Here is a 25928-nt window from a genome sequence, read left to right on the forward strand (position 1 = left end):
GTTCAGCACATTCTTCATTGTTGTCTTATGTTTTGCATGTATTCCTCCTTTTTCAAATGCATTGATGACAGCTTTTTCTTTTGATTATATTGACTGTACTCAGAGTTTCTGTTTCTTCTTCAATATATTTATCTACTTTACTTTTAAGATTATAATGACTTCACTTCCACTTTTATTTGTTCTATACAAACCCTCCACACATCCCTCCTTGCTCTTTTTCATATTTGTGACCTTTTAAAAAATTATTTTAAGTTTTTAATTATTGTTGTACACATGTGTGCATATATAATACATTAGTACAAACAGCTCATTTGGTGATAAAAAATACTTCACTATATTGAATGCATACAGTGTTTAAAATGAATAGAAATCTTTTGTTGTATGCACTGTAGTTATAGAGCCTTGAAGCATATCCATGTGGAAATTTTCTTTTATTTCCTCTGTGAGTAAACAAAGCTGAAAAGCTGATTTTTTGAAGTCAGTCATTTGACAAAGTGAAAAATACTTGATGCTTGGGAAGGAAAGAGTTTATTCATCTTGCAGCTTATAGCCCACAATCCAGGAAATCTGGGTAGGAAATAAAGGCAGGGAATTGATGACAGGACCTGATGAAGAGACTTTGAAATTCAACCCACCTCACAGTCTATTTGTGCCATTGAGGCAAATATTTATCTTTGAAAACATATACTTATAAATAAAATCACATGTGGCTCCAAAATGGGCTAGGCTCAATGCACCATATGCATGCTTTAATAGCAGATGGGCACCATTATGGCAAGTGTGTTTATAAGGCTATCTTTTTTTTTTTGTTTGTTTTGTTTTTTGTTTTTTGGTTTTGGTTTTGGTTTTTCGAGAAAGGGTTTTTCTGTGTAGTTCTCTGTCCTGGATCTCACTCTGTAGACCAGGCTGGCCTGGAACTAATAGAGATCTCTCTCTGCCTCCTTAGTGCTGGGATTAAGGGTGATTGTCACCACCACCTGACCAGGCTGTTTATCTTTATTGGTAAAATTCACTAGGACCTAGTGACCTGTTTCATACATGATTCTGCTACTTAGAATGTCTTTCATTCTAGGTCCCAGAGTCAAGTACAACCATATCAATGTGTGGAAGAAAATGATGAGCATTCAGTCACTTTATAATGATGGTTATATTTTCCTTTTGTACACTTTTGAGACATTGCATTCTCAGTGATACACAGATGTGGGTTGATGATTTGTCAGAGAATAAATTAAAAGTAAAGATTTTAAGAAAATTTACTGAATTGCAAGTGAAAAAATTTGAAAAACTTATGTTTATCCAAAAATTAACAATGAATCACCAATATAATGAGAGAGAAAAGAATCTGTAATCTGCACAGATTTTGCAAATTCATAGACTGTCCCATGGACTACTGGTCCTTGCCTAGTGAGAGTCCATTTCCACAGATGCCTTGACCTGAGGCAACCCACTGGGCAGGTAGGCATATGCTGATACTAGACGAGGCTGCACAGATCCTGACAGTCTGTGATTTTTCTCTATGTTTGACCTTAGTTCATAGGAATGCTGTTGATTTGTATAAAGTTATTCCTTATCCTACCACACTGTTGTATCTGTTTAATCATTTCTACAATTTTTAGGTATAGTTTTTGGTATATATTTTTTCATTTTACCTGCCAACCACAGATCCCCCTTTCATCCCTCCTCCCATTCCCTTCTACATTTCCCCCCCCCCTCACCTCTCAGCCCCTTCTCCAACATTGTAAATTCTCCCATAGGTGGGACAGCTAAGATTAATACATTCAGTTGAGGCAGGAAAAAGCTCCTCCCCACTTTATCAGGGGTGAGCAAGGTGTTTGACCATAGGTAATGGCATCTAGAAAACCGGCTCATGCACCAGGAATAGATCCTGATCACACTGCCATGGTCCCTCAGACAGACCTAGCTATAAAATTGTCTCCTGTATGCAGAGGGTTTAGTCTGGTCCCATGTAGATTCCACAGCTGTTGGTCTAAAGTTCTTGAGTTCTTTGAGCTTGGTTCAGTTGTCTCTTTAGATTTCCCCATCATGATCTTGACCTCCCCTTGCTCATGTAATTCCTCTTCCCTCTTCGACTGGACGGGAGTATGGTTGTGGGCTCTCTGTACCTGTTTAAGTCAGTTACTGAATGAAAGCACTATGATGACAGTTAGGGCATTCACCAAACAGGTTACCAGGGTAGGCCAGTTCAGGCACCCTCACTACTGTATTTCTAATGTATGGTTTATGGCATCTGCACGTACAGTTTGATTTCTTCTTTCCTCTTTTGTATTCCTATATTTACTTCTCATCCCTTATTACTCTAGCCAATACTTCTGGCATAATGTTGAAAAGGAGTGGGCATAGTAGGAATCTGTTTCATTCCTGATTTCAGTGGAATTGCCTTAAGTTTTTTTCCATTTAGGTTGATGTTCACAGCAGGTTTCTCATATGCAGACTTTTGTGTGTTGAGCTATGTTCCCTTCAGTCTATATGATCTAGGACTTTCACCATAACATCATGTTGGGTTTAGTCAAAGGTATTTTCTGTGTCTATTGAGATGATCATGTGGCTTTCATGTAAAATCCATTCATGTGGTTTATTACATAGATTCCATTGTGTATGTTGAATGATGCTGGCATTTCAGGAATGAAGATAACTTGTTCATGGGAGTGAGTCTTTTTGATATATGTCTGTATTCTGCTTGTAAGTATTTTATTGAGCATTTTGAATCTATGTTCATCATGGTTATTGGCTTGTAGGTTTGTAGTTGTGTCATGCTTTTGTATAAGTGTGTCATCAGGTTCTAACAAATTTGTGCATGTTCCATCTTTTACTATCTCCTTGAGTATTAAAAATGATTGGCTGTAAATCTTCCCTGAAAGTCTGTTAAAATTCTGTTGCGAATCTAACTTGCACTGGACCATTTTTTATTTTTTTCAGCTGGAAGGTCTTTAATTACTTTTTCAATCTTTTAATTTTTAATGGGTCTTTTTAGATTGTTAACTTCTTCTTAGATGGAAAACTTCTTCCATCCTTTTATTTTTCTTTCAGGTTTTACAGCTTAATGGAGTACTTTTTAAAAGTTTCTCTTTTATTTCTTTCTTTGTGCTTTTACATCATGCATAATCATCCCATTCATTTCCCTGTCCCTTTGTGCCAACCCTCTGCCCTTGCAAATTCTCCCCTCACCAAATAAAACTTAAGAGAAACAAAAGATGAAAGAGGAAAAATGAGTAACAAAGGGGAGTTCCAGTGAGGGCTCAGCATGGATAGTGTAGCAGAGAGGAGATGCCTCGAACCAGACTAATGACTCTTTGCAGTAAATACTTGCAAGTAAAGATAAATGAATAAAAGTGTTTACTATGTATGCTGTAACATTTCCCTCTTCATTTCTGATTCAGTTAATTTGGGTCCTATCTTACTTTCTTGAATTAGTTGGATGAAGGTCTTGATAATTTTGCTTATCTTCTCAAAGAACCAGCTCTGAGAATAATTGATTTTTTGTGTTGTTTTCTTTGTTTATATTTTGTTGGATTCTGCTCTGATTTTTATGATTTTTTGCTATTGCTTAAGGTTGCTACTGTTTTTCAAGTTTTTGCATTGTATCATTAGGTCATTTCCTAGACGTCTTTCTGGTTTTTTTAATGAAGGTTCTTAGAACTGTGACTGCATTTTATGTATCCCCGAAGTTTGGCTGCATTGTGTTTTCAGAAAATACCTTTTTAAAATATCGACTTCTTCCTAGACTCACCCATCATTCAGTGATGATTTGGTTAATGTCTATGAACTAGCATATATTTGAAAGATTTGTTGTCTGTGAGTTTTCAGTTTTATTGCATCATCACAGATACGATACAAAGAGTTATCCTATCTCTTTGAATTTGTAGCTTTTTGCTTCGTGTCCCCCAATTTTAGAGCAGCTTCAGTGACTTGTATCTGCACAAGTGGGGGTTCTAACTACAAGGTTTCAGTGGGGAAGGTCATGGATGAGAAAGTGAACAGGACAGAAAGCTGGGGTCAGAAGGACTACATCAGCTGATGTCTCATGCCTGCAAGTCTATTTAACCACACTGATTCAAGTGCTATTTGTACTACATGAACAGAATCAGAAAAACACTATCACAGAATGGCACAGAGTCAACAGGAAGATTATCAAACAATGTAGTGGAAAGAGAACATAGGCTATCTCAAGTGTGTCACAAACCAAGCACACAACAGTCTTGGGACTGATAACCATAGACTTTCATGGGGAAAGTTCAGTTCCTAAGAACTGAAAACTTAACTTCCTCAAGGTCCTGGACCCTGCCCAGCTGGGCAAGGATACCGAACTTAAGTTCTCTTTATCTTTTCATCAGGACCTTTCAGAGAGGACCCAATGCTTTCATGTGCCAATGAGAGGAATGTGTGTATTCTTTCCTGTATTGGTACAGTATTCTGTAGCTAATATCATCTATGAAGATTCATGATCAATTCATGTCAATTATTTTTGTTATTTCCTTGTATATTTATTTTTGTCTAGATCACATGTGTACTGGAGAAAGTAGAGTAAAGAAATCATCTTCTAATAATGGATTGATGTTAACCTGTGCCTTAAACCCAGTAGTAAATTCTGTTACAAGATAGAGAGCACCAGAATATGATGCATGTATGTTGAAGATAGTAAGATGTCCTTGATTCCCTTGATAAGAATGAAGTGTCCCACTTTATCTCCTTTGGTTAGATTTACTGGTTTACTTTGTCAGATGTTGTGAAAGTTAAGCCTACTTGTGTAGCTAGAGTTTTCCTGCCTTGCCCACAGTCAGGACAAATCTTTGTCATCCGCCAGTCCCACAGCGGCTCAGACCCTACCAAGTAAACACAGAGTCTTATATCACTTACAAACTGTATGGCCGTGGCAGGCTTCTTGCTAACTGTTCTTATAGCTTAAATTAATCCATTTCCACAAATCTATACCCTGCCATGCGGCTCGTGGCTTACCGGCATCTTTTCATGCTGCTTGTCAAGGTGGTGACTGGCAGTGACTCCTTTTACCTTCCTGTTCTTTTATTTCTCCTCTCTGTTAGTACCGCCTATACTTCCTGCCTAGCCAGTGGCCAGTCAGTGCTTTATTTATTGACCAATCAGAGCAACTTGACATACAGACCATCCTCCAGCACAGCCAAGTGCAGACCATCTCAGACACCTGCACTCAGGCCCATGGTCGTAATCATCCTCTATGCGGACCTGCTAGGTAAAGCCAGAGGAACCCGACAACGGGCTCCCATAGGACATACAGAACATCCCACAGCATACTTGCTTCCTGCCCTCAGTTGATTGGTATACTTTTTTCAACCCTTGAACTCTAAGGCAGAATCTATCTTTAAAGCTAAAATGCATTTCTTATAGACATCAGATAAATAGATTTTGTTTCTTGATCTATTCAGTCAAACTTTGCTGTATGTGTTAACTGTGATCATTGTGTTGTTGATATTGGATGATGTTGATTGTGTTCTCAGTGGTACTTTGTGTTATATTTATATTCACAATTTTTTTTTTTTGCTATGCTGATTCCCTTCTTTACCCCAAATGGGAAATGGTGAGAGTCAGACTTCAAATAGGAATAAAGTGTGGTATTTCTCCATCATTAGAAACACTCATCCTTGAGTTGACCAAGCATGCTAACTGGAATGTGTGGCTCTCGACACTGGGATTAGATATCAAAGGTAAATAAATGTGGATAGTCGTTCATGGCTATGAACACTGTTACCAGACTGTGGGAGGATAATCTCAATGAAGAAATTTGTTGGAGGCTTTCTGAAAACAGTAGAGGGCTCAGAGACTTGAGATCACAATACTTGGTGTGATGTTTCATAGTTGTACTTAATCTCTAGAACTGATAATGTTCTGCTGGCAAGATTTCCATTAACCTGAAACAAAGTAGAGTCATCTGAGCAGAGGAATCTTTGATTCAGAAAATCCCCCCATAAGGTTAGGCTGTGGACAAGTCTATAGAACATTTTCTCACTTAATGATTAATGGGGGAAGTCCATGCCCTTTTTGGTGATGCCACTTCTGGGCTGTACATCCTTAGTTCTATAAGAAAGCAGGCTGAACAAGCCAGGAGGACTAAGGCAGGAAGCAGCGCCCCTCCATTGCCTCTGCCTCAATTCCTGCCTCCAGGATCTTGCCCAGTTAGAGTTCCTGTCCTGACTTCTGTAGACGATAGAGATGAATAAGGAAATGAGAACCAAATCAATCCTTTCCACCCAACTTGCTTTGATAATGGTGCTTTATAATAACAATAATAATCTTAACTAGGACAGGCCTGTTGGTGAGTTTTCAAATCTGTGTTAAAATCACCTGCAGAGGCCTGAGGCTCAGGCCTGAACTGCCCACAACCAAAGTCTCCACCCCACGTGGGCCAGAGTTTCTTTGGCTTCTTCTCTCCTGATGGGTTGTGGGCTCTCTCTGGACCCCATCTCAGACTGCTAACACACTAGGTAGCTGCTTTCAAACTTCCTCGGGGTTCTACTGTTCTACACAGTTGGCAGAGTTGGTGAGTCAATTAAGATTTCTTAAAGGGAGAAATTAGTTAAAAGGGAATTTTTTCCCACATTAAAAAATTGGAAACATTTTTACAATGGAGAGAATTTGGTCTCTGTTTGATAACACATTAGTTGGTCTGAAAATGGAACTAATAAATAGACAGTAATTAGTGTTGATGGGATTTATATAATGTCAATAATGAATATTATTTGTTTGATCAATTTTTATCATTAAAAAGGTCAGTTGAAATGAGTGTCAAAATAAAAATTTTAGAAAAACTTGTTAAAATAGATCATAGAGGTATTCAGACCCTGAGAGAAGAATTTAAATGTGAATCTATCTCAGCATTGCATTATATGGTTACTGAGAAACAGCCTAAGGCTTTTGAACATCCAACCTTAATCTATCCAGTAAACCTACAGGAACTGCCAAATGTTCAAAAAGTGTACGAGCTGATTGGACTCCTGTGCAAATGTTAGATTTGAGGAGATTCAAGGAAGCTATAGTCTCAAATGGTATGCATTCTCTGTAAAGCAGATATTAAATTTGTGGTCAACTTGTAATAGAATTATCCCTAAAGATTGGAACGATTTGGTTACAGCTGTTTTAGAGGTCTAAAGGTCTGTAGAGACAGACAGGAAGTGATAGAGCTGGGCAGAAAGAGGAAGTAATGTAGTTGAGCAGAGAGAGGAAGTAAGATGTGAGGGCACAGAATGGTATATAAGATGTGAATGTACAGGAAGTACCTCTCTTGGGTGAGGATTCCAAGTAGCAGTAAGAACTCGTGGCTTGCTTGTTCTATTTCTGTGATCTTTCAGCTTTCACCCCAATATCTGGCTCCAGGTTTTTTATTAATAAAACTTTTTACCAATTTGTGTTACACTTTCCACTCTGATTTGCTTTGGTAATGGTGTTTCATAATAACAATAATTACTTAACTAGGACAGGTCTGTTGTTGAGTTTTCAAATCTGTGTTAAAATTGCCTGCAGAGTGAGAGTCTCTGATTCCATCAAGGTGTGAGCGGAGACTACAGCAACCATCCTCAGAACCTCAAACCATTCCCTCAAGTTTCAGATCTCACTCTGGCTCTCCTAAGGGGCAGGTTCTAGCAGACAGGAATTGCCATGAGGAAATGGTTTTTGCAGGTTCCTTCTCGCTATGTGACAAAGGAGACTGAAAAGGGCAAGGGCTTTAGAGCTGAGAGAAATTAAAGCAAAGAAACACATACAGAAGACCATGAGTTGGATGTATGCTAATGGCCAGCAGACATCAATTCCATTAAAAATACAGCAACAAAATGATTAAAATAAAATAAAATATGAATGTTGTAGGACCTCCTTTTATTTGATGGTGAATGGTTTTGATATCCAAACAAGGAGGTCTCCATAATTTCTGGCCTTGGATATCTTACACACACAGTGATACTAGGTTCAGAAGTCTACAAGTTAATAAATGATGGATCTCCCAGAGAGTAAATATTTTCTTATTTTTTCTTTTTTTTGTCTTTTTTACTTTTATGTTTCTCACTTTTTTTCTTTTCACTTTTCTCATGTTTCTTAGATGAAGCCTTATGTTTATTTTTAGTGTCACCTTCTATCTCAGATTCAGCTTCATCAGGTTCAGCTTGTGACTCTGACATTCGTTTTGGTTCAATTTCTTGGTCTGATTTCCTTCTTGGGATTAGACAAATCAAGAGAAGTAAAAAAAACAAAACCAAAAAAAGAATTAAAAGAGGTAACATTAACATCTTACTCTTGCGCTTTCTCCTACGTTCTATCTTTGGTGGTGGTCCACTGTCTACACTACCTCCATAGCCACTTAGTAGACAGTCTGGTGGCTCCCATTCCTCATCGCAATGGCAGTGTTGTTTATTGTTGCAGACTCCTTTGTTATTGCATTGGGCTGAACAGTTATTAAACAAAAAAGGGTTAGGGATACACTTCCTACCAATGCACATATTGTTTGTACCACAAGTTGTGCCATCTATCACTGCTCCGACGTCCTCTGTGGTAATTCCAAAATGATAGTCTGTACTCCAGCAGGTAACATCATTGAAGTGAGTCCAATGAACTGTTTCATGGTTTTTCCTCTGTGGGATCTCTTCCACATTTTGACACTGAATTCGTCCACAGAGTACATCAGCATTATTACATCTTCTGTAGTTATGGCTTTCGTTACCACAGTTACCAAAACGGTCACCCCTTCTGTTCATTTCCATGTAGCAAGACTCATCTGCACTCTTGGCACTCTCACCAAAAATGCTCTGACAGTGTTCTTCGCGTTTAGGACATACCTTTTTATAGCAGTAAACATCTTCTCCACAAGAACTTCCATCTTCCAAGTATACATCTTCTGGACACTTACCTGAAGTTCCATTACACCACTCCGGAAGGTCACATTCATTATTCTTTTCTCTACACAAGGTACCTGCTGACATGAGCTTGCAATCTTTGCAACAAAGTCCAAAAGCACATTCAGCATCAGGTTTGAACACACAGTCTTCGCTACAGCATGGATCACTCTGACATGATTCAGAGGATCCACAGTCACACTGCTCTCCTTCCTCAACTATACTATTCCCACACACGGAGAAGTTTGCTTTTACTTGTATATCTGGAATATTGTATAAACAATTTCTTCTGCTAATCAATGAAAACATTTCATTATAACTGCAGTTGCTGAATCTAGGGGAATTAGATTGATATGCAGCCATTATGCACTCTGATAACCCACAAGCACAGTAATTCTTATCATGAGACATACCCAAATTATGACCCATCTCATGTGCTACAATGAATGCCACTGTTTGAGTTGAATCTGTCATAAAACTGTTAACTGCACAATTTCCACTTGTGCAAACTGTACCTACATTAGCTAACCCTAAAGTGCCACCATATCCTTGCCTGGCAAAAAGATGTGCAATATCATTTCTAATGCGATTGTCAACGTTACTCCTCTTCCAAGCACAGAATGCGGGTAGGACAATACCTATAGATCCTGATACATTGATATGGTTTGTTTGAGTCCAAATTTCCAGTGCAGTTAAAACCACCTCAACATCTATGTGAAGATAATAACCATTTATTCCATTGACAACTTGCAACATTTCCTGCAAACAAGCTGTGGCATTATTATTTTTATAAACATATCGTTGATTATCTACTGCCACATAATATTCAACATACTTGTGGTGGGTCCACCAATTCTCATATTGGCTTTGCATAAGTGTGGAGTCTTTGCTTTCTTGAATCTTCATTTGTCGTGCTATCTCTTCTTCTGTTAACCCACATCTCATAGATTCTGAGTCCTCACTGTCTATTTTGTATACCAGATGTTCAAATGTGGATGTTTGGTTCTTGGGCATGATTTCATAAGCTATGCCATTCATCTCTATTATGCCTTGCAAACTCCCAAAACAGGTGTTAATAATGAGCATGGATTCAGGTTCTTTGTCTACATAACCATGGTAGTAGCAGTCATTCTGAACAAAAGGCTGTTCTACAAGGAGATCATCTTGGTCAGTGTAAGTGAACAGTAGGAAGTTCCTGGATATGAAGTATTTTGTGGGTTTCATGGTGATAATATGTCTCTCTCCTCCAAAGCGCAGGCTATAGCAGAGCCAGTCTGGGGAAACATCATGTGTACTAGGGTCAGTGACCCTCAAGGGTATCACTACTTCTGGAGGACTACTGTACCTAGCATGTGCAGTTGGTGACCATACAGAGAGTAAGAGCAACATCCACAGGCAGAGCTGAAGGAACATGATTCTCTCATGGACCAGGGCCTCACCCACAGACACCAAAGGACTTTTCTCTCTTAGTCCTCACTTTGTTTGGTTGCATGCAGCACTGGTCTTTAAAGGTGTGTCTTCTGGCAGAATTGATCAATCAGAGCATTAGGACTAAAGGAAATAGTTAAACAAAGGGCAAGTATAAGTAAATCATGACAAAGTCAGGTTAGAAAATAAAATAGCAAAAATTGGGCTTACATCAATTTATATTCCAAGGTATGTCAACAGGGTTCATGGGGATTCTGATTGATTGTTGTAAAGTATACTTGTTCTTGTGCAAATTGATTTCTAATACACTACCAGCTTTTAATATCTTACCCTCTATTCCACATTGTTTCTGAATGTTTTAATTTTCAAATTTTCCTCAACAGCTGTTAACGATTTCATAAGCTGAAAATTTTATATTAGCTCTTATAGTTCAATGATATTAATTTAAATTAGAAAACACTAAACCTTTTCCTGCTTATTGAGTACATTTATGCTCCTTTCTATCATTGCTTTGGCATAGCCATGGGTGTCAGAAGCCTCTCTCACACTGAACAGTTTTCTCATGTGTATTTTTCATTTTCTTTCTTAGGTATTATTATTAGTGAATGTGAGTATGTACAGTAGTGAAGTGAAGCTTGTGTGCCTGTTAACATATATATGTGTGGAGGCCATAGTTCATCCTAAATTGGTTCCTCAAAATCATATACCTTGTTTATGATTTTATTTTTCACATTTTAATATTTTATCCAGTTGTTATAATTTTGAATTGATATGTGTGAGTACATATAGTTGTATGTGTGTGTGTGTGTGTGTGTGTGTGTGTGTGTGGTGTGTATTAATGTAGAGTTCAAGAGTTAGTCTTGGATATCTTTCCTATGTCACTCTTCACCTTGGTTTCTGATACAATGTTCATCTTTTACCTGGCACTCACTAAAGAGGGGAGGCTGGCTGTTCAGCAAGCCTTAGTAATCTGCATGTCTCTGCCTCTCCATTGTTGGCTCTGCATGTACAGACCACTAAACCAGGCTTTTATATTGTTGCCGAGGGTCAGTCTCACGTTCCTCTGCTTGTGCAGCATTCACTTTACCAATCAAACTATCTACACTGTCCTGGGTTCTCATCTTAGTGCATAATTATTTGAAAAAAGTAGTCAAGTAGGGAACAAACTATGTTACCAACTGCAGTGCCAAGAGCCTACAACAGAAAAATCATTTATAAAGATATTTAAGGACAATATTGTGGAATTATGTCTAAAATCCCAACATGAATATTCATTATCCATAAAAGTTTTAATTTACACTTAATAATTCTTATAACATGTAGGTTAATGATATGTGGAAAGGAATTATTTATTCCTAATATAGAAATATTAAGATCCTACCAACAAATGTATGTCAGAATTAATGACTAAAACTCGAGTAACCAACAGAAGGTTAACACAAACACATTAAGGAATAATTCAGAAAGCATAGATTTGTATTAATTTAGTTCCTGTTAGCAATAATTCCAGCATCCAGAACTATGGAGAAATGATAACATTTTCATCCAAAATATGGCACATCTATAACAACAGAGATTTCAAGTTGACTCTCAGATGTCATCTTTTACCCTACCTTTTTTTCTCCCCATAACTTCATCAAATTCACCAATAGCTAACCATTTACCACAGAAGTTCTGTACAGTTTGGGATGTAATTATCACAGTAAACACTCTAGAGTCACCATGATAAAATTGAAGCTTTTGGAAATAATTAAAGGAAATGCTGTCTCCAGCTTTGAACAACTGGCAAGGAATTAAGGGATTTTTTTTGCTTCTATCTTTTACAATAAATGTCATAAAAGATTTACCACCAGATAAAGTGATGCCCATGGTTACTTCTAGTTATGTCCTTCCTAATGAAGCATTTGTAAAGCCCATCTTAGTAGCAAAGAGTTTTTTGTTGTTGTTGTTTTTGTTCTTTTTCATTTGTTTGAAAATGAATAAGAGACCATGAATACTTTTCTTTCTTCGTCTCTCATGGACAAGGCCCTAGATCCCTGTGTCTAGCTACAAGATCTCTTTAGCATTAGGCGCATTGAGAACCTCTGTTCCAAAGAATCAAGTGTCTGCTATTAGTTTCTTTTCTGAGGTCATAAGTATCTCAGAGACATTGCACACTTGCTCATGTAGATGTAGATCCTTTGTCTACTTCATAAAACAACTATTAAAACTAATTCGTGAATTTAGAATTGTAGGGGTAACTGTGTAGGATTAAATATCTTTGTTAGCTGAGAAAATATCAATCTGAGATCAGCATATTTTATAAATTGTTGAAGGCAAATGGTAGAAACAAGTGTATTTATTAATTAAGGTTGCCAGTGTCAGGAAGCTTGGTGACCTGCCAGCGTGCTGCACTGACTCTTCCATCATTTTTACTTATTAATTTCTTTGAGGATTTTACAATTTATATTATATTCTTCCTCACCCTTCAATTCTCTGAGATCCCTTCTCCCTTCCAATCTACCCAACTTCATGTTGTTTCTCTATAATAAATACAAACAAATAAAAAAAAAGACTTCAGAAAACCAGGAGTCCAATTTATGCTTGCCATCATCAGGTCTGCCCTTGAGTGAGTCATTGAGTGGGGTTAATATACCCCTGTTTCCCTCCACTGAAGAAAACCAATTTTCTTACTCTTAGCAGTTTCAACTTACAGAGAGCTTCCTGCTTAGGGGTGGAGCTTCACAATTTTTCATTTCATTTTTTTTCCAGAAACTATCTTTTAATTATATATATTTTTAGTGATGGGACTTTGTGCCCACTTCTCCTTCCTGATGAAATTCTCTGTGGCTTGAGCTTGTGTAAGTCTTGTTTTCACAGTTTTGTGAGTTCATATGTGTGTCTGTCTTATTGTATGTGGAGAATTCAAGTTTCATAAAGTCATCTATCACTTCTGGCTCTTAGAATCTTTCCATTTCCCTCTGCACATAGATCTCTAAATCTTGAGTGGAGGGGTTTGATAAAGATATCCCCTTTAGGACTGAGACTTCCAACTTTATTGCTGTCTATTGTTGTGGATTTCTGTGCTATTTACCATCCAGTGCATGAAGAAGTTCTTTGATGAGGGTTGAGTGACACTCAATTAGAATCTTTCCTCCTTTTGACTAGTGTTCATAGTGCTGGAAGTCACCAGTCTCTCCAACTATGGACCTCGTGAGCTCCAATAGCAACCTCCTGGCACAATATATTCCCTGGTGCAATATAGCCACAAATGTTATAGGTGTAAACCACCCAAGTTTTTATTGCCTTTAAGGCCCACCTCTTGAGAATCCCTCATTATATGTCAATGCTATATAAACTCTCAAAAATTCTGACATGGCTAAACTGGTCAAAACCTGTGACCAGATAGGTCATGAGTTCAAGGGGAAATCCTGTAATAAACATTATGCTTGAAGAACATAGCAGTAAAATGACTCCCAATGATACTCTCCTATGTATGTAGATCACTACATGACTGAACCTTCATCAGAGAAGCTTCTTCTTGTAGTAGCTGGCAATTAACAGAGAGACCCATGATTAGACATCATGCAGAAAGTATGGGACCATGGAGCACACAGACATAGATGGAATATCTGTATCATTTCTCCTACCCTCACTGTTCAGGGACCTATAGAGAAGAGAAGGCAGAGAGATTATAAGAACTAAAGGAGGTGGATGATTCCAAGGAATCGGCAGTTTATAGATAGACACAGCTTGTCTGATGCACACAAGAACTTACAGAGATGGAGACAGCACACCAAAATTCTGCACAACTTCAAATAAACCAAATCTCAGCAGGAATAATGGGAAATGAGTACAAAGTCCCACCCCTACCCAGGAAGCTATTTGCAATTAATAGCTTCTGGGAGAGAAAAAAAATCAATAGAATGACATTGTGTATGTCAGCTACCATCCAGAAAGGCACAAATGCTCAGGCATAGCTGGACAACACCAAATAGACTCCAGGGTTTCCTTTGGTTTGTGTGTGTGTGTGTGTGTGTGTGTGTGTGTGTGTGTGTGTGTGTGTGTGTTTGTCTGTGTGTCTGTGTGTGTTCATGAGAGAGAGAGAGAGAGAGAGAGAGAGAGAGAGAGAGAGAGAGAGAGAAGAGAGAGAAAGAAATTTTAGTGTTGACTTTGACTTTTTATGAGAAAAATAAGAATTTTCATGTGCTTCAGGGAATCTGGAATTAGTTTAAGTAAGGGGAATTATGTGACCAAAATACAAAGTATGAGTATAATAAAGGAAAAAAACCCACAACTCTTACCAAGACCAGGGGCTGTGGATGAAGTGTTTGCAACATCAATATATCAATACAGGAAACTCCTGAATTTATATTTCCAGAACCAAGACAGGAAGTTGGTACTCTAGCCCTTTGAAGTTAGGTAAAGCAGGCAGATTCCATGGGTTTCTTGCCAGCATTTCTTGGAGAAATGGGTTGAATAAAGTTCAGAAAGAGAGCCTGTCTCAAAACCTAATGGAAATGTTACAGACATTACTAACACCCAATGGACTTCAAGAGGGCTTCTCAAAACAAAACAAAAAGAAAAGAAAACAAAACAAAATATTAAACCAAAAGAAAAAAATCGTATTGCTGTGGGGTATATACCAGATACAACTGCTTGAACATGGCTTTAAGCCAATAGAAAGTCTATTTGCCACCAGTGACTACACTGGGTGTTCAGGATCCCAGTATATCCTGAGCCCCTATCAGAATGATCTTTTAAGCACAAAACCCTTTTTCTGAGTTGGCATATTCCAGTTAACAATAACAGTTAGTCAGAAGCAGAACTTCAGAAATTAAAAAAAAAGCAAGTTTAGTACATCAGTACATTTTGATACTTTCCTAAAAGTATATGGACTTTAATGGATTAGGTCTTTGTTTTAACTTTGGCAGGTGGTGCTGTGTACATACTGAGCTTTACAACCTGAATGGCACTTCAATCATGGAGTGGTACTAAAGTCTGGGGGCCTGTTACACAGATAAAGTAAAACAAAAATCACCAATGAATTTTAACTAAAATATGATGATCCAATCACATGCTATAATATAACTTCAAAAGATCAAAGGGAAAGTGAATACAGGAATCAGCAAGACAAAAATGACAGAAAATGTGTTTCAATATGCCTTGATACAAACTCCTTTATAAATGACAACCACACTAATAAGAAAACCACACAAAGATTCCATTTAAAATAGCCTCAAAAGACCAAACCAGCTTGAAATAATTCTAGCCAGTAGTGAAAAGCCTCTACAATGAACAACTTTGTAAATGAAGAAAAACATTGAGGAGGATAGAAGGTTTCCACCTCTCTAGACCTCTCATGATTATGGATTCAAATAATTCATAACATGAATGACTATCAAACCAAAAGCCCCCTGCAAATTCATTCCAGTTATGATTAAAATTTCAGTGAAATTCTTTATAGAACTGGCAAAATAATATTAAAATGGATATGGAAGCACAGCAGAGCCTGGATAGCCAATGCAAACCCAAGTAAAAACAGCATTGCCTAAGGCATCATCATACCTAATTTAATACTATATCAAAGAGCCAGAGTGACAAAAACACTGTGTTGCTGGGAAAACAACAGAATATATTCTAATAGCAAAGGAGACACAAAGATATGTTCCCACAACTACAGCCACTTGCTTTTGAAACAGATGCTCAAACTCACAACACTGGAGAAAAGCCAGAATGTTTAACAAACAATGTTGACAACAACAGACATATTTATATAGGACTGGAAAAAAATCCTGATGTCTCATACTGCATTGAAATAAAACCCAAAACACAACACTCCAAATGGACCAATGTTTTCCTGGAGTGTCTAAAACTCTTCAACTACTAGAACTAAATTTCAGAAAGTAACCTTTAAGACACTGGCAGAGTTAAGGATTTTGTAAATTAGACTGATTACTCGGAAAATACGACCAGTAGTTTACATATATAGCCCCATAAAAACAAAAATCTTTTATACAATAAAATATCAATCAAATTTCTGTAGAATAAGAAATATTTTGTGTGTTATATATTTGACAGGGGATTACTATTCAGATTATGCAAAGAACTCAAGAAACTAAACATCAACAAAACAAATCTTTCCATCAAAAATTATCCCCTGGGGCTTGGGTAAGAATGCAAATCAGGCAGCACATGTCTTTAATTTCAGCACTCGTGAGGCAGAGCCAGGTGGATCTTTGTGAGTTCGAGGCCAGCCTGGTCTACAGGCGCAAAGCTACACAGAGAAACCCTGTCTTGGAAAAAAAGAGTATGCAAATCAGAATGCCCAGTATCAAATCTTCATGTAAGAAAACAATGATGATAATATATGCAAATGCTTTTCATGCAAGAAGCAACGTCTGTAAATGAAATTACTAAGCCAGTGGAGATATCTGCGGTAAACAGTAAACCTAGAATCCACACTCATCCAGAAGACCTTTATTGAACAGTGAATAGGGTCACTGGAGACATCAAGAAAGAAATGGATTAAAACAGTATTCTGAAATCTATGGTATGTAATGAAAGCTGTCATAAAAGGGAAGTTTAGAGCTAAAACTGCATGTACCAAGAAAACAGACAGATATGAAATAAATAATAATATACTTTAATTACTTGAAAAAATACAAAGACCAAATTTAGAGATAGAAAGAAATCATTAAGATTTGACAGAAATGAATGACATGGAAATAACAAAAATTAAAAAAATGAGAATTGGTTCTTTGAAAATATAGATAATGTAAATAAAACCCTTGGTCACAGTAACCACAAAGAAAGGAAAGACATATATTAATAAATTTGTAGATGAAAAGGAAGCCCTTAAAGCAGATTATCAGTGGAAGTCATGATATCCTCAAGTATCACATACAAACAATATATGATACCACTAAACCATACTTCTGTGAATAACTCCAATAAAACACATTGACTCATCAACCTGAAATTATTGAGTCACTTTTTGAAAAAGGACAAAGAGATTTCTAATTTGGTAAAAGTAATTTCTGCTACACCGGATGACCTTAGTTCCATACCTAGGTAGGATGAAGGAAATGAGTCTTGAAAGCTGTACTCTGGTCTCCACATATGCTGTGTGGGATAGGAGCGACCCTTCTCACCCCTACCCACATATCACACATATTCTCACTACTATTACTAGATTAGTAAACAAAGAGGCCATGAAGTTTGGTATAGATGTGTTTTTGAAGGTTCTGTGGGAGTGGATCCTGGAAAGATAGGTTGGATTTGATTTCTGCAAATGATATTGTGCCTTGTCTTGGGCACATTTTTCCTTCTATGTGTTTATCTTGTTCAACTCTGATGTGACAGTCTTGTTTTATCTTTTTACATTTTTAGTTTTATTTTAATATCTCTTAGAAGCCAGTTCATTTCTAATAAGGGACCAAAAGAGAGTGGGTTTGAGTGAGAGGGGAAGAACTTGGAGGTGTAGAATGAAGGGAAATCATAATTAGAATTTATTTTGTGAAAAAAATATCTATTTTCAATTAAAGGAAAATAAAATCTATTTTATAATGTTTGAAATTATCAACTAATAATTTAAAAGTACTTTTTAATATAACAAAATACGAAGGCAAACATCTGAATAGAAAATCTTCAAAATAAAAAAATTTAAATATCTACTAAATTTTAAAAAGTGTTCAAACCATTAGTGACCATGGAAACAAAAATTAATACTTTTTTGATTCTATCTCCCTCTAGTCAGAAGGGATATCTTTGAAAAAAAACCAAGGGAGAGCCAATCTACTTGCCTGAGGAACATGTGTCTTATATCTGTGGTTCGGTGCCCCGTTTGGGCATACCCTTTCCAGTAGAGAGCCCCACTCATTCTGGTAACTCCATCCACCAATACTCTGGAAGGTTACCATCCATCTCCGGTCAAAGAGTCTAGACTCTTACCATTGCTGTAGGAACCCACTAGAGATGACCACTCAGATTTATAGCGTTCAACTGATGAGAGGAACAAGAATTCTTTAATGTTTGGGTTGGAATGTTCTGTATTTGTCTTTAAGTTACTTTTGAATAAGGGCCCACTTTAAATATGGAGTTTCTCTTCAGATAACCTGTGTCTAGTGTGAGAGGGGGTTGAGATGGCCAAATATCACTGTGTTATAGTGAATCTGTCATTAAAAATATAATTGTATTTTTTATATGATATTGCTTGCCCATTGAGACTATGTTTAGGATTGTTAGTATCATTTTTTTATAATTTTCTTTAATGAGTAATCTCTTCTGATTGGTTTCAATTTGTAGTTTATTTGCTGGTGGGAATGAGTGGAGTTGATGGTGTGATGGAGCAGGACAGTGAAGGGTTGCCCCATCTTTAACATCAAGGATAGATATCACTTCAGGGCAAAAGGATTGAAAAAGATATACCAAGGAAATGGATCCAAGAAACAAGCTGATATAGCCATCTTAATATCTGACAAAATAGATTTCAAACCAAAACTAGTCAGAAGAAATCAGGAGGACACTATGGATTCATTAAAGGAGAACTCCATGAAGATGCTATTGCAATTCTAAACATCTGTGCACCAAACACAATTACACACAAGTTTATAAAAGAAACCACTACTAGAGAAAAAAATCACACAGTGACCCCCATACAGTGAGAGTGGATGACTTCAATACCCTACTCTCACCACTAAACACTAAACAGAGAAATTCTAGATAAAACTGACATCAGCAACCAAATGGATCTAACTGATATTCATAGAACATTTCACTCAAACACAAAATACTATACCTTCTTCTCAGCAGCTCATGGCACTTACTTCAAAATTGCCTATGGACCTGGACACAAATCAACTCTCAATAGGAAGAAGGAATTTGAAATAGCACCCTGTATCTTATCTGACTACCATGGATTATAACTGAATTTCAACAACAGAAAGAACAGAAAACTTAAAAACTCATGGACATTGAATTACCCATTAAGGAATGAAAGGGGTTGAGGCAAAATTTAAGAAAGAAATTTAAAGATTTTAGAATTGAATGAAAATGAATACAGAACATATCCTAATTTATGGGACACAATGAGGCAGTTCTAAGATACAAGTTCATAGCACTAAGTCCTTACATAACCCGAATGCTCTAGAACAAAAGGAAGAAAGAGTTCACAAAAGGATTAGATGTCAAGAAGTAACCAGAGCTGAATTAATATAACGAAAGCAAACCACACCCTCCAAAAAAACAACAAAAATCAATGAAACAAAGAGTTATTTCTTTGAGAAAATCAGTAAAATTGACAACCCCTTAGCCAAATTATCTGAAAGGCTCAGGGAGATAATCCAAACTAGCAAAATTAAAGATGAAAAGGGGGACATAACAAAAGTCACTGAGGAAATCTAGAGAATCATAAGGACATGGTTTAAAAACTTGTACTCCACCAGTTACTGGATGAAGGCTCTATGATGACAGGGTATCCACTAATCTGATTACCAGGGTTGGCCAGTTCAGGCTCTTTTACCACTATTGCTAGTAGTCTAAGCTGGGGGTGTCCATGTGGGTTCCTGGGAATTTCCCAAGCACCAGGTTTTTCCCTTCCCTCATTATGTCTCTGTCAAGATATCTCTTTCTTTGCTGTTCCACTCCATCCCTCTCCCATCTTGACCATCCCATTCCCTTATGTTCTCATCACCCCTTCCTTTCCCCTTTATTTTCCCCCATCCCCCTCATTTACATACAAAATTTGATCTACTTATTATATACAAACCACAAACACATAAAAATGTCAAGGAAACAATACCATTTACAATAGCTTAATCTACCACTCTATATCTTTATATATCTTTATATATATAGTCAAATATAATTCTGAATAACAATAACATCAAAAACCTGCTGGAGGTATCATAATCCCAATGTTAAGTTAAACCACAGTGCTATGGTAACACAGTAAACATGATACTGATAAAGAAACAAACTCATCAGTAAAGGGAGCATCAGGTTCCCCAAGGCAGCCCTCTTGACAACAAAAGTCACTTCTTAAGGATTCAGATGATCCACAAAAACACTGCTCTCTGACTTCAGTCTAACTATATCACAGAGCTTCTATGTCACTAGACTTTCTTCAAGTGTTAAGTTGTTTAAACATGTCTTCTGAAAATGTTGTTCCATAACCAAGCATAACTGCTGTTGCTGAATCTATTGGACAATGTTTTTTCCCCCCGGGGCCATTGTGCAGTTTTTCTCCCACATTTACAATAACTATTGTCATGAACTATGCCCAAATTATGACCCAGCTCAAGTACTATAGTGTAGGTTAGATTACCCAGTGAGTATGAGAGGAAAATGTTGACTCCACAATTTTGATTTTGAACACTGTTTCAAGAGTGGCTAGTACTAAATAACCAGGATAGCCTTGTCTTGCCCACAGATATATGACATCATGCCAGTGATGCTGCATGTTTTTTCTATTCAAATTGCAAAAATCTTTTAAGACTTGATATATACTTCCTTTTACTTATACAATATTTTGTTCAGTCTAGATCAAGATTTGCCTAAAAACACATCAGGAAAAACATCTGTTTGTACATAGTAGCCACTCATTCCACTGATAACTATAAATACTTGATTCTGATAGGTGTAATACTCCCAATGTAAACAAATTTTTTATTACCTAAAACCACAAAATATAGCCGGGCGGTGGTGGCGCACGCCTTTAATCCCAGCACTCGGAAGGCAGAGCCAGGTGGATCTCTGTGAGTTCGAGGCCAGCCTGGGCTACCAAGTGAGTCCCAGGGAAGGCGCAAAGCTACACAGAGAAACCCTGTCTCGAAAAACCAAAAAAAAAAAAAAAAAAAAAAAAACCCACAAAATATTCAGTAATCCTTTTATGAACTTACCAGTTCTCATAACTATTTTGCCTCACTTTGGAAGTATGGAAGAAGGGTTCTTGGGCATGATTTCATGATGTCATAAATCGTGCTACTTATCTCCAGCAGGCCTTGTAAAACTTCCAAATGGGTGGTTAGAACAACCATGGATTCAGAGTTTTCATCACCTAGTCATGGTAATAGCAGTCTTTCTGTACTTAGGTTGTTCCTCAAGGACATAACTTTGGTCATTGTAGAAAGACCATGAGAAGTATTTGGGTATCAAGTGTATTTTGGGCTTCATGGTGATAATGTGTCTCTGGCCTCCAAAATATAGGGTATAAGACAACCAGCCTGTAAAATTCTATCTCTATTCATGTTAATGACCCTTGAGCATATATAACCACTACTAGGGGGAGGGTGTTGCATTGAGCATATCAAGCTGTTAGCCATACAGAAAAGAAAAGCCACCTTCACAGCCAAATATGCAGGCAAATTATCCTCACATGCACCAGTGTCCTAGCCAGAGCCACCATATCCTTGCGAGAACCAATGAGGAGCAGAAATCCCTGTAGTCTCTGTCTTCAAATTGTCTGCCTTTCATGTTTTACTGGTATGTATTTTTTAAGAGTTTATATATCAGAGCATCATGAATAAAAGATACTAGGCAAAGAAAGACAGACCCATGTATAGTAAAGTATGAGCAAGTCAGGTAGAAGAAAATTATAGAATATGTACTAAAATGGATTGGATATTAGTTCAAGGTATATGAACCATGTGCTTGTATTTTCTGTTAAGTTTGATTAAAGTATTTTTGTTGCTATAGAGGTACAATTTTTTAAAGATTTATTTATTTATTATGTATACAGTGAGTGTTCAGCCTGCAGGCCAGAAGAGGGCACCAGATCTCATTACAGATGGTTGTGAGCCATCATGTGGTTGCTGGGAATTGAACTCAGGACCTCTGGAAGTACAGCCAGTGCTCTTAACCTCTGAGCCATCTCTCCAGACCAGAGGTACATTTTTTATACAGTCCCAATTTTAAAATTATTTTGCCTTTCCATGTTGTTTCTAAATGTTATCATTTTATAACATTCCACAACTGGAAGAATCCTCATCTAAAATGGGTGTTGTCTGTTTTTGTTTTTGTTTATAGTTTTTATTATTGAATTTCTGTCATGTTGATTTGTAGCAGGCTTTCTTGGACTGCCAGTCCAAAAATCATGACACAAAGACTTGTTATTAATTATGAAAGCTTGACCTTAGCATATGCTTGCATCTAACTCTTATAACTTAAATTAACCCATTTCTACTGATCTACTTGCTGTCACATGGCTCGTGGCTTTCATCTCTCCTTCTGCATGTCCTGCATCCTCTCCAGATCCTCTGGTGTCCCCACCCCCGCCCCTAGATTCACCCCCTCTTCATTTCTCTCTTCTCTGAATTTCCACCTCACCTCTTCCTGCCTACCTAGTGGACATTCAGTATTTTATCCAACCAATCAGAAGGTGGATTCACAAAGACACATATTCACAGTGTACAGAAAGATTATTCCACAACAATGAGTTACAATGTAAAGCTAAACTGAATTCTGGCTTATTAAGTACAGGTTGGATGCTCATTCCAGTCCATGCCTTTTTATTGCCATGGGAGAGAGGAAATTGTTTCAAGACAAACATTTATCTCATTTGGATTTTAGTGTATGTGTGTTCTAGGCATGAATGCTAAAGTTGTGTAGTTTGTGTGCATGTTCATAGTACATGTACTTCTCTGCATGTATGTAGGAAGGAGTTCATCCTAGAATGGTGGTTGTCTGGAGGCATATACATTGATTCTATGTTTTACTTTTTACACTTTTATATTTTTGGTTGTTTTTTGGATGTTTGCGTGTTTATTTAGATATGTGTGTGAGTGTGTATGTGAGATTGTATCTATGTGGGTGTGTGGGGGTGTTTGGCTTTTTGTTTGTGAGAGTGAGAGAGATTGAGAGAGGGGGGAGAGAAAGAGGGAGAGACAGAGAGGGAGAGGGAGACAGAGAGAGGGAGAGAAAGACCCTTATTTTTTAAATGGTGTTTAACTTCCACTAGTCAATGTGAAACATACCAGTGAACTGTAGTTATTTAACTATAAAATATGAATATATTCCAGAGAAGATATGAGGTATGAAAATCATGATTTGAAAAACAAAAGGGACTTGTAGAAAGTTATGAGGTCAGCAACTGGACAGTATGGGAGCTACAACATAGGACTTGGAAGCCATGAAGACAGGTGGGAAAATGTATCAATTCATTATGCGTGTTTAAAAGGAGAGAGAGAGAGAGAGAGAGAGAGAGAGAGAGAGAGAGAGAGAGAGAGAGAGAGAGAGAAAGAGAGAGAGAGAACTTATTTAGTTTAGGACAAGGACTGTCTTCAGGGAGCATTTCAAAGTCATTATCCAACCTCCTTTTTGCCATAGAGTCTGGCATTGACTTAAAGCTCACTAAAGAGAATCAGCGGGCTGGACAAATAGACCCAGCCATTCTCCTGTGTCTGCCTCCTGACACTGCTAGGCGTCCAAGCATATGCTGCTAATGCCTGCCTGTTAGAATATGCTGGTGTTCAAACTCAGGTTGTCAAGTTTCTGAGGCATTCCTTTATGAGCTCAGCTCTCTCTCTCATTCAGTGTGCACATTTTCCTAGAAACAAGAGTGTTCTAATGGTGAAGAAATCTAGTTTTGAAAAAAGAAAGCTGCAACACAATAGTGTTAAAAGACCATAAGAAATATTCTCCGGTAAAACAGATTTTGAAGACAATATCTTGAACTTGTGATTAAAAATTTGACATGCTAGGTCACTGTCCATTATGGTTTTGATTCATGTTTCATAATTATTTGAATGCCTAGATTTGTATTGTAACAACAGCAACAACAAAAAGAATTATATGTATTTTAGTGTAGCACTCTTAATGTTCTGTCAATGTGAGTCTCAGAATCCCCTATTAAATACATAATTCAAAAGCATGTAACAGGAAAAAAACTGGAAAGAATACTTATGCAAGTTTGACTTTCTTTCATTAAATTACTGTACACAATGATTCTAGAGCCCAAAGGTGTTGACAAAATTGAATACATTCAGAATGATATTAACAGTCTTCCAGGCAACTCCAAAATGCCATCTTTTATCCATTGTTTTTTCCCCTTATATTTTCATCAAATTCATCAGTAACTAGAAACTCACCATTTAGGCTCTGTTATCTAGAAAGTATTAAGCCACATTAAAAACACTGCAGCACTCTACACACTACACAGGCAATATACCAACTGCAAAGTAAGCTGTGCTTCTTACTCTGTGGTCTATAATTTCAACACTCAGGGGCTGGAGGCAAGAGCATCAGTAGTTCAGAACTACATAGCAAGCACAGGACCAGCCTGAACTAGATGAGACGATGTTTAAAAACAAACATCTTCTGGCTAAATGAAGGAATACTGTCATGAAGTCAAGAACTTCCATGAAAATTCAAAAGAATTTAGTGAAACTTAGACTACCTAGCAGTTTCTTTGATACAAGTATCCAATACCAAACATCATATATAATGCAGAAACATTTTTAAAAATGATTATGAATTTTAATTGCCAGATAAAATAATATTGCTGATTTTCCTAGAGAAGAACTATCTACTACAATGCCAGTCGTCATGACAAAGTACAAGAACTATGAGAAAAACTCTACAGAGTCATCAAAGAAAGAGAAAAGCAGTAGATATTTCAAGGAAATGCCATCCCCCCAATTTTAAAATATTGGCAAAGAATTAGGGGATGTATTTTTATTCTCCTGGTAATCATCTGTCCTTCTGTCCTCTAGAAGACTTACCATGATGGAGTGATGCCCATAGCTCTAGTTCTGGCTCTGCTGTGGAATCATTTGTAACATGTGTCTTCTGAACCACTCATGATATAGGAAACTCAAGGGCTCTCCTTTGTCTCTCCTGGACAAGGTTCTAGAATTCTGAGCCTAACAAGGGAAGCTTCCTAGTCCACAGAACCTGGCAACTGATGAGGTTCTTCTCATCTAGTTCTCTTTCATCTCATCCAAACTTATTAGGACTTCTTCCATGTGAGTAAGTCTGCTTCCTCCCTGTCATTTGATATCCTTCAGTATCTCTAGTATGGACCAACCCCATTTCATGACATTCATTTTATTTTACTATATATGAATCATAAACATCAGCTGAACTCTGTCCTTTTGTTCATATTACACCCTTGCTCTCAGTTCATTTCCTCAGTAGTGGACAATACTATGGAATACTCTTAAATAATTCAAATCCACAGGAACTTTTCTTTTCTTTTTTTTTTTTTTTTTTTTGGTTTTTCGAGACAGGGTTTCTCTGTGTAGCTTTGCGCCTTTCCTGGAGCTCACTTGGTAGCCCAGGCTGGCCTCGAACTCACAGAGATCCGCCTGGCTCTGCCTCCCAAGTGCTGGGATTAAAGGCGTGCGCCACCAACGCCCGGCTCCACAGGAACTTTTCTACACCTTTTACAGCATAGCCTAAGGAATCATGTGTCTGTCACTTCTTGTCTTTCAATGGCCAATGAATATATCAGACCCTGCATCTGCTCATCAAGGTTCTTTATCTATTTCATACAACTGTCATAAAAATGTAAGGCATAAACAGAACTTAGAAGAGGAGATGTGAATAAAATAGCAGAATAGGGATACATTTTGTTGGCAATTAGTAACTGATTCTTGGGAAAACAATAACTTGAAACCAATGCTTTTAACAGAATGGCTTAGACACATG

General features: G+C 37.3%; 1 protein-coding gene across 1 annotated transcript; it reads right to left on the reverse strand.

Annotated features, from left to right (window-relative positions):
* Window positions 1-7846: 7846 nt before the first annotated feature.
* Window positions 7847-25110, reverse strand: LOC114701157 (disintegrin and metalloproteinase domain-containing protein 26A-like). Its single transcript, XM_028881121.2, has 2 exons — window positions 25001-25110; window positions 7847-10424 (listed from the first exon to the last, which is right to left on the reverse strand). Exon 2 carries the CDS (start codon window positions 10284-10286, stop codon window positions 8007-8009), a length of 2280 nt encoding a protein of 759 aa, XP_028736954.2. The 5' UTR covers window positions 10287-10424; window positions 25001-25110; the 3' UTR covers window positions 7847-8006.
* Between the last annotated feature and the right edge of the window lie 818 nt (window positions 25111-25928).

The sequence above is a fragment of the Peromyscus leucopus genome, chromosome 17, assembly GCF_004664715.2.
Source record: "Peromyscus leucopus breed LL Stock chromosome 17, UCI_PerLeu_2.1, whole genome shotgun sequence".
Taxonomy (NCBI): Eukaryota; Metazoa; Chordata; class Mammalia; order Rodentia; family Cricetidae; genus Peromyscus; species Peromyscus leucopus.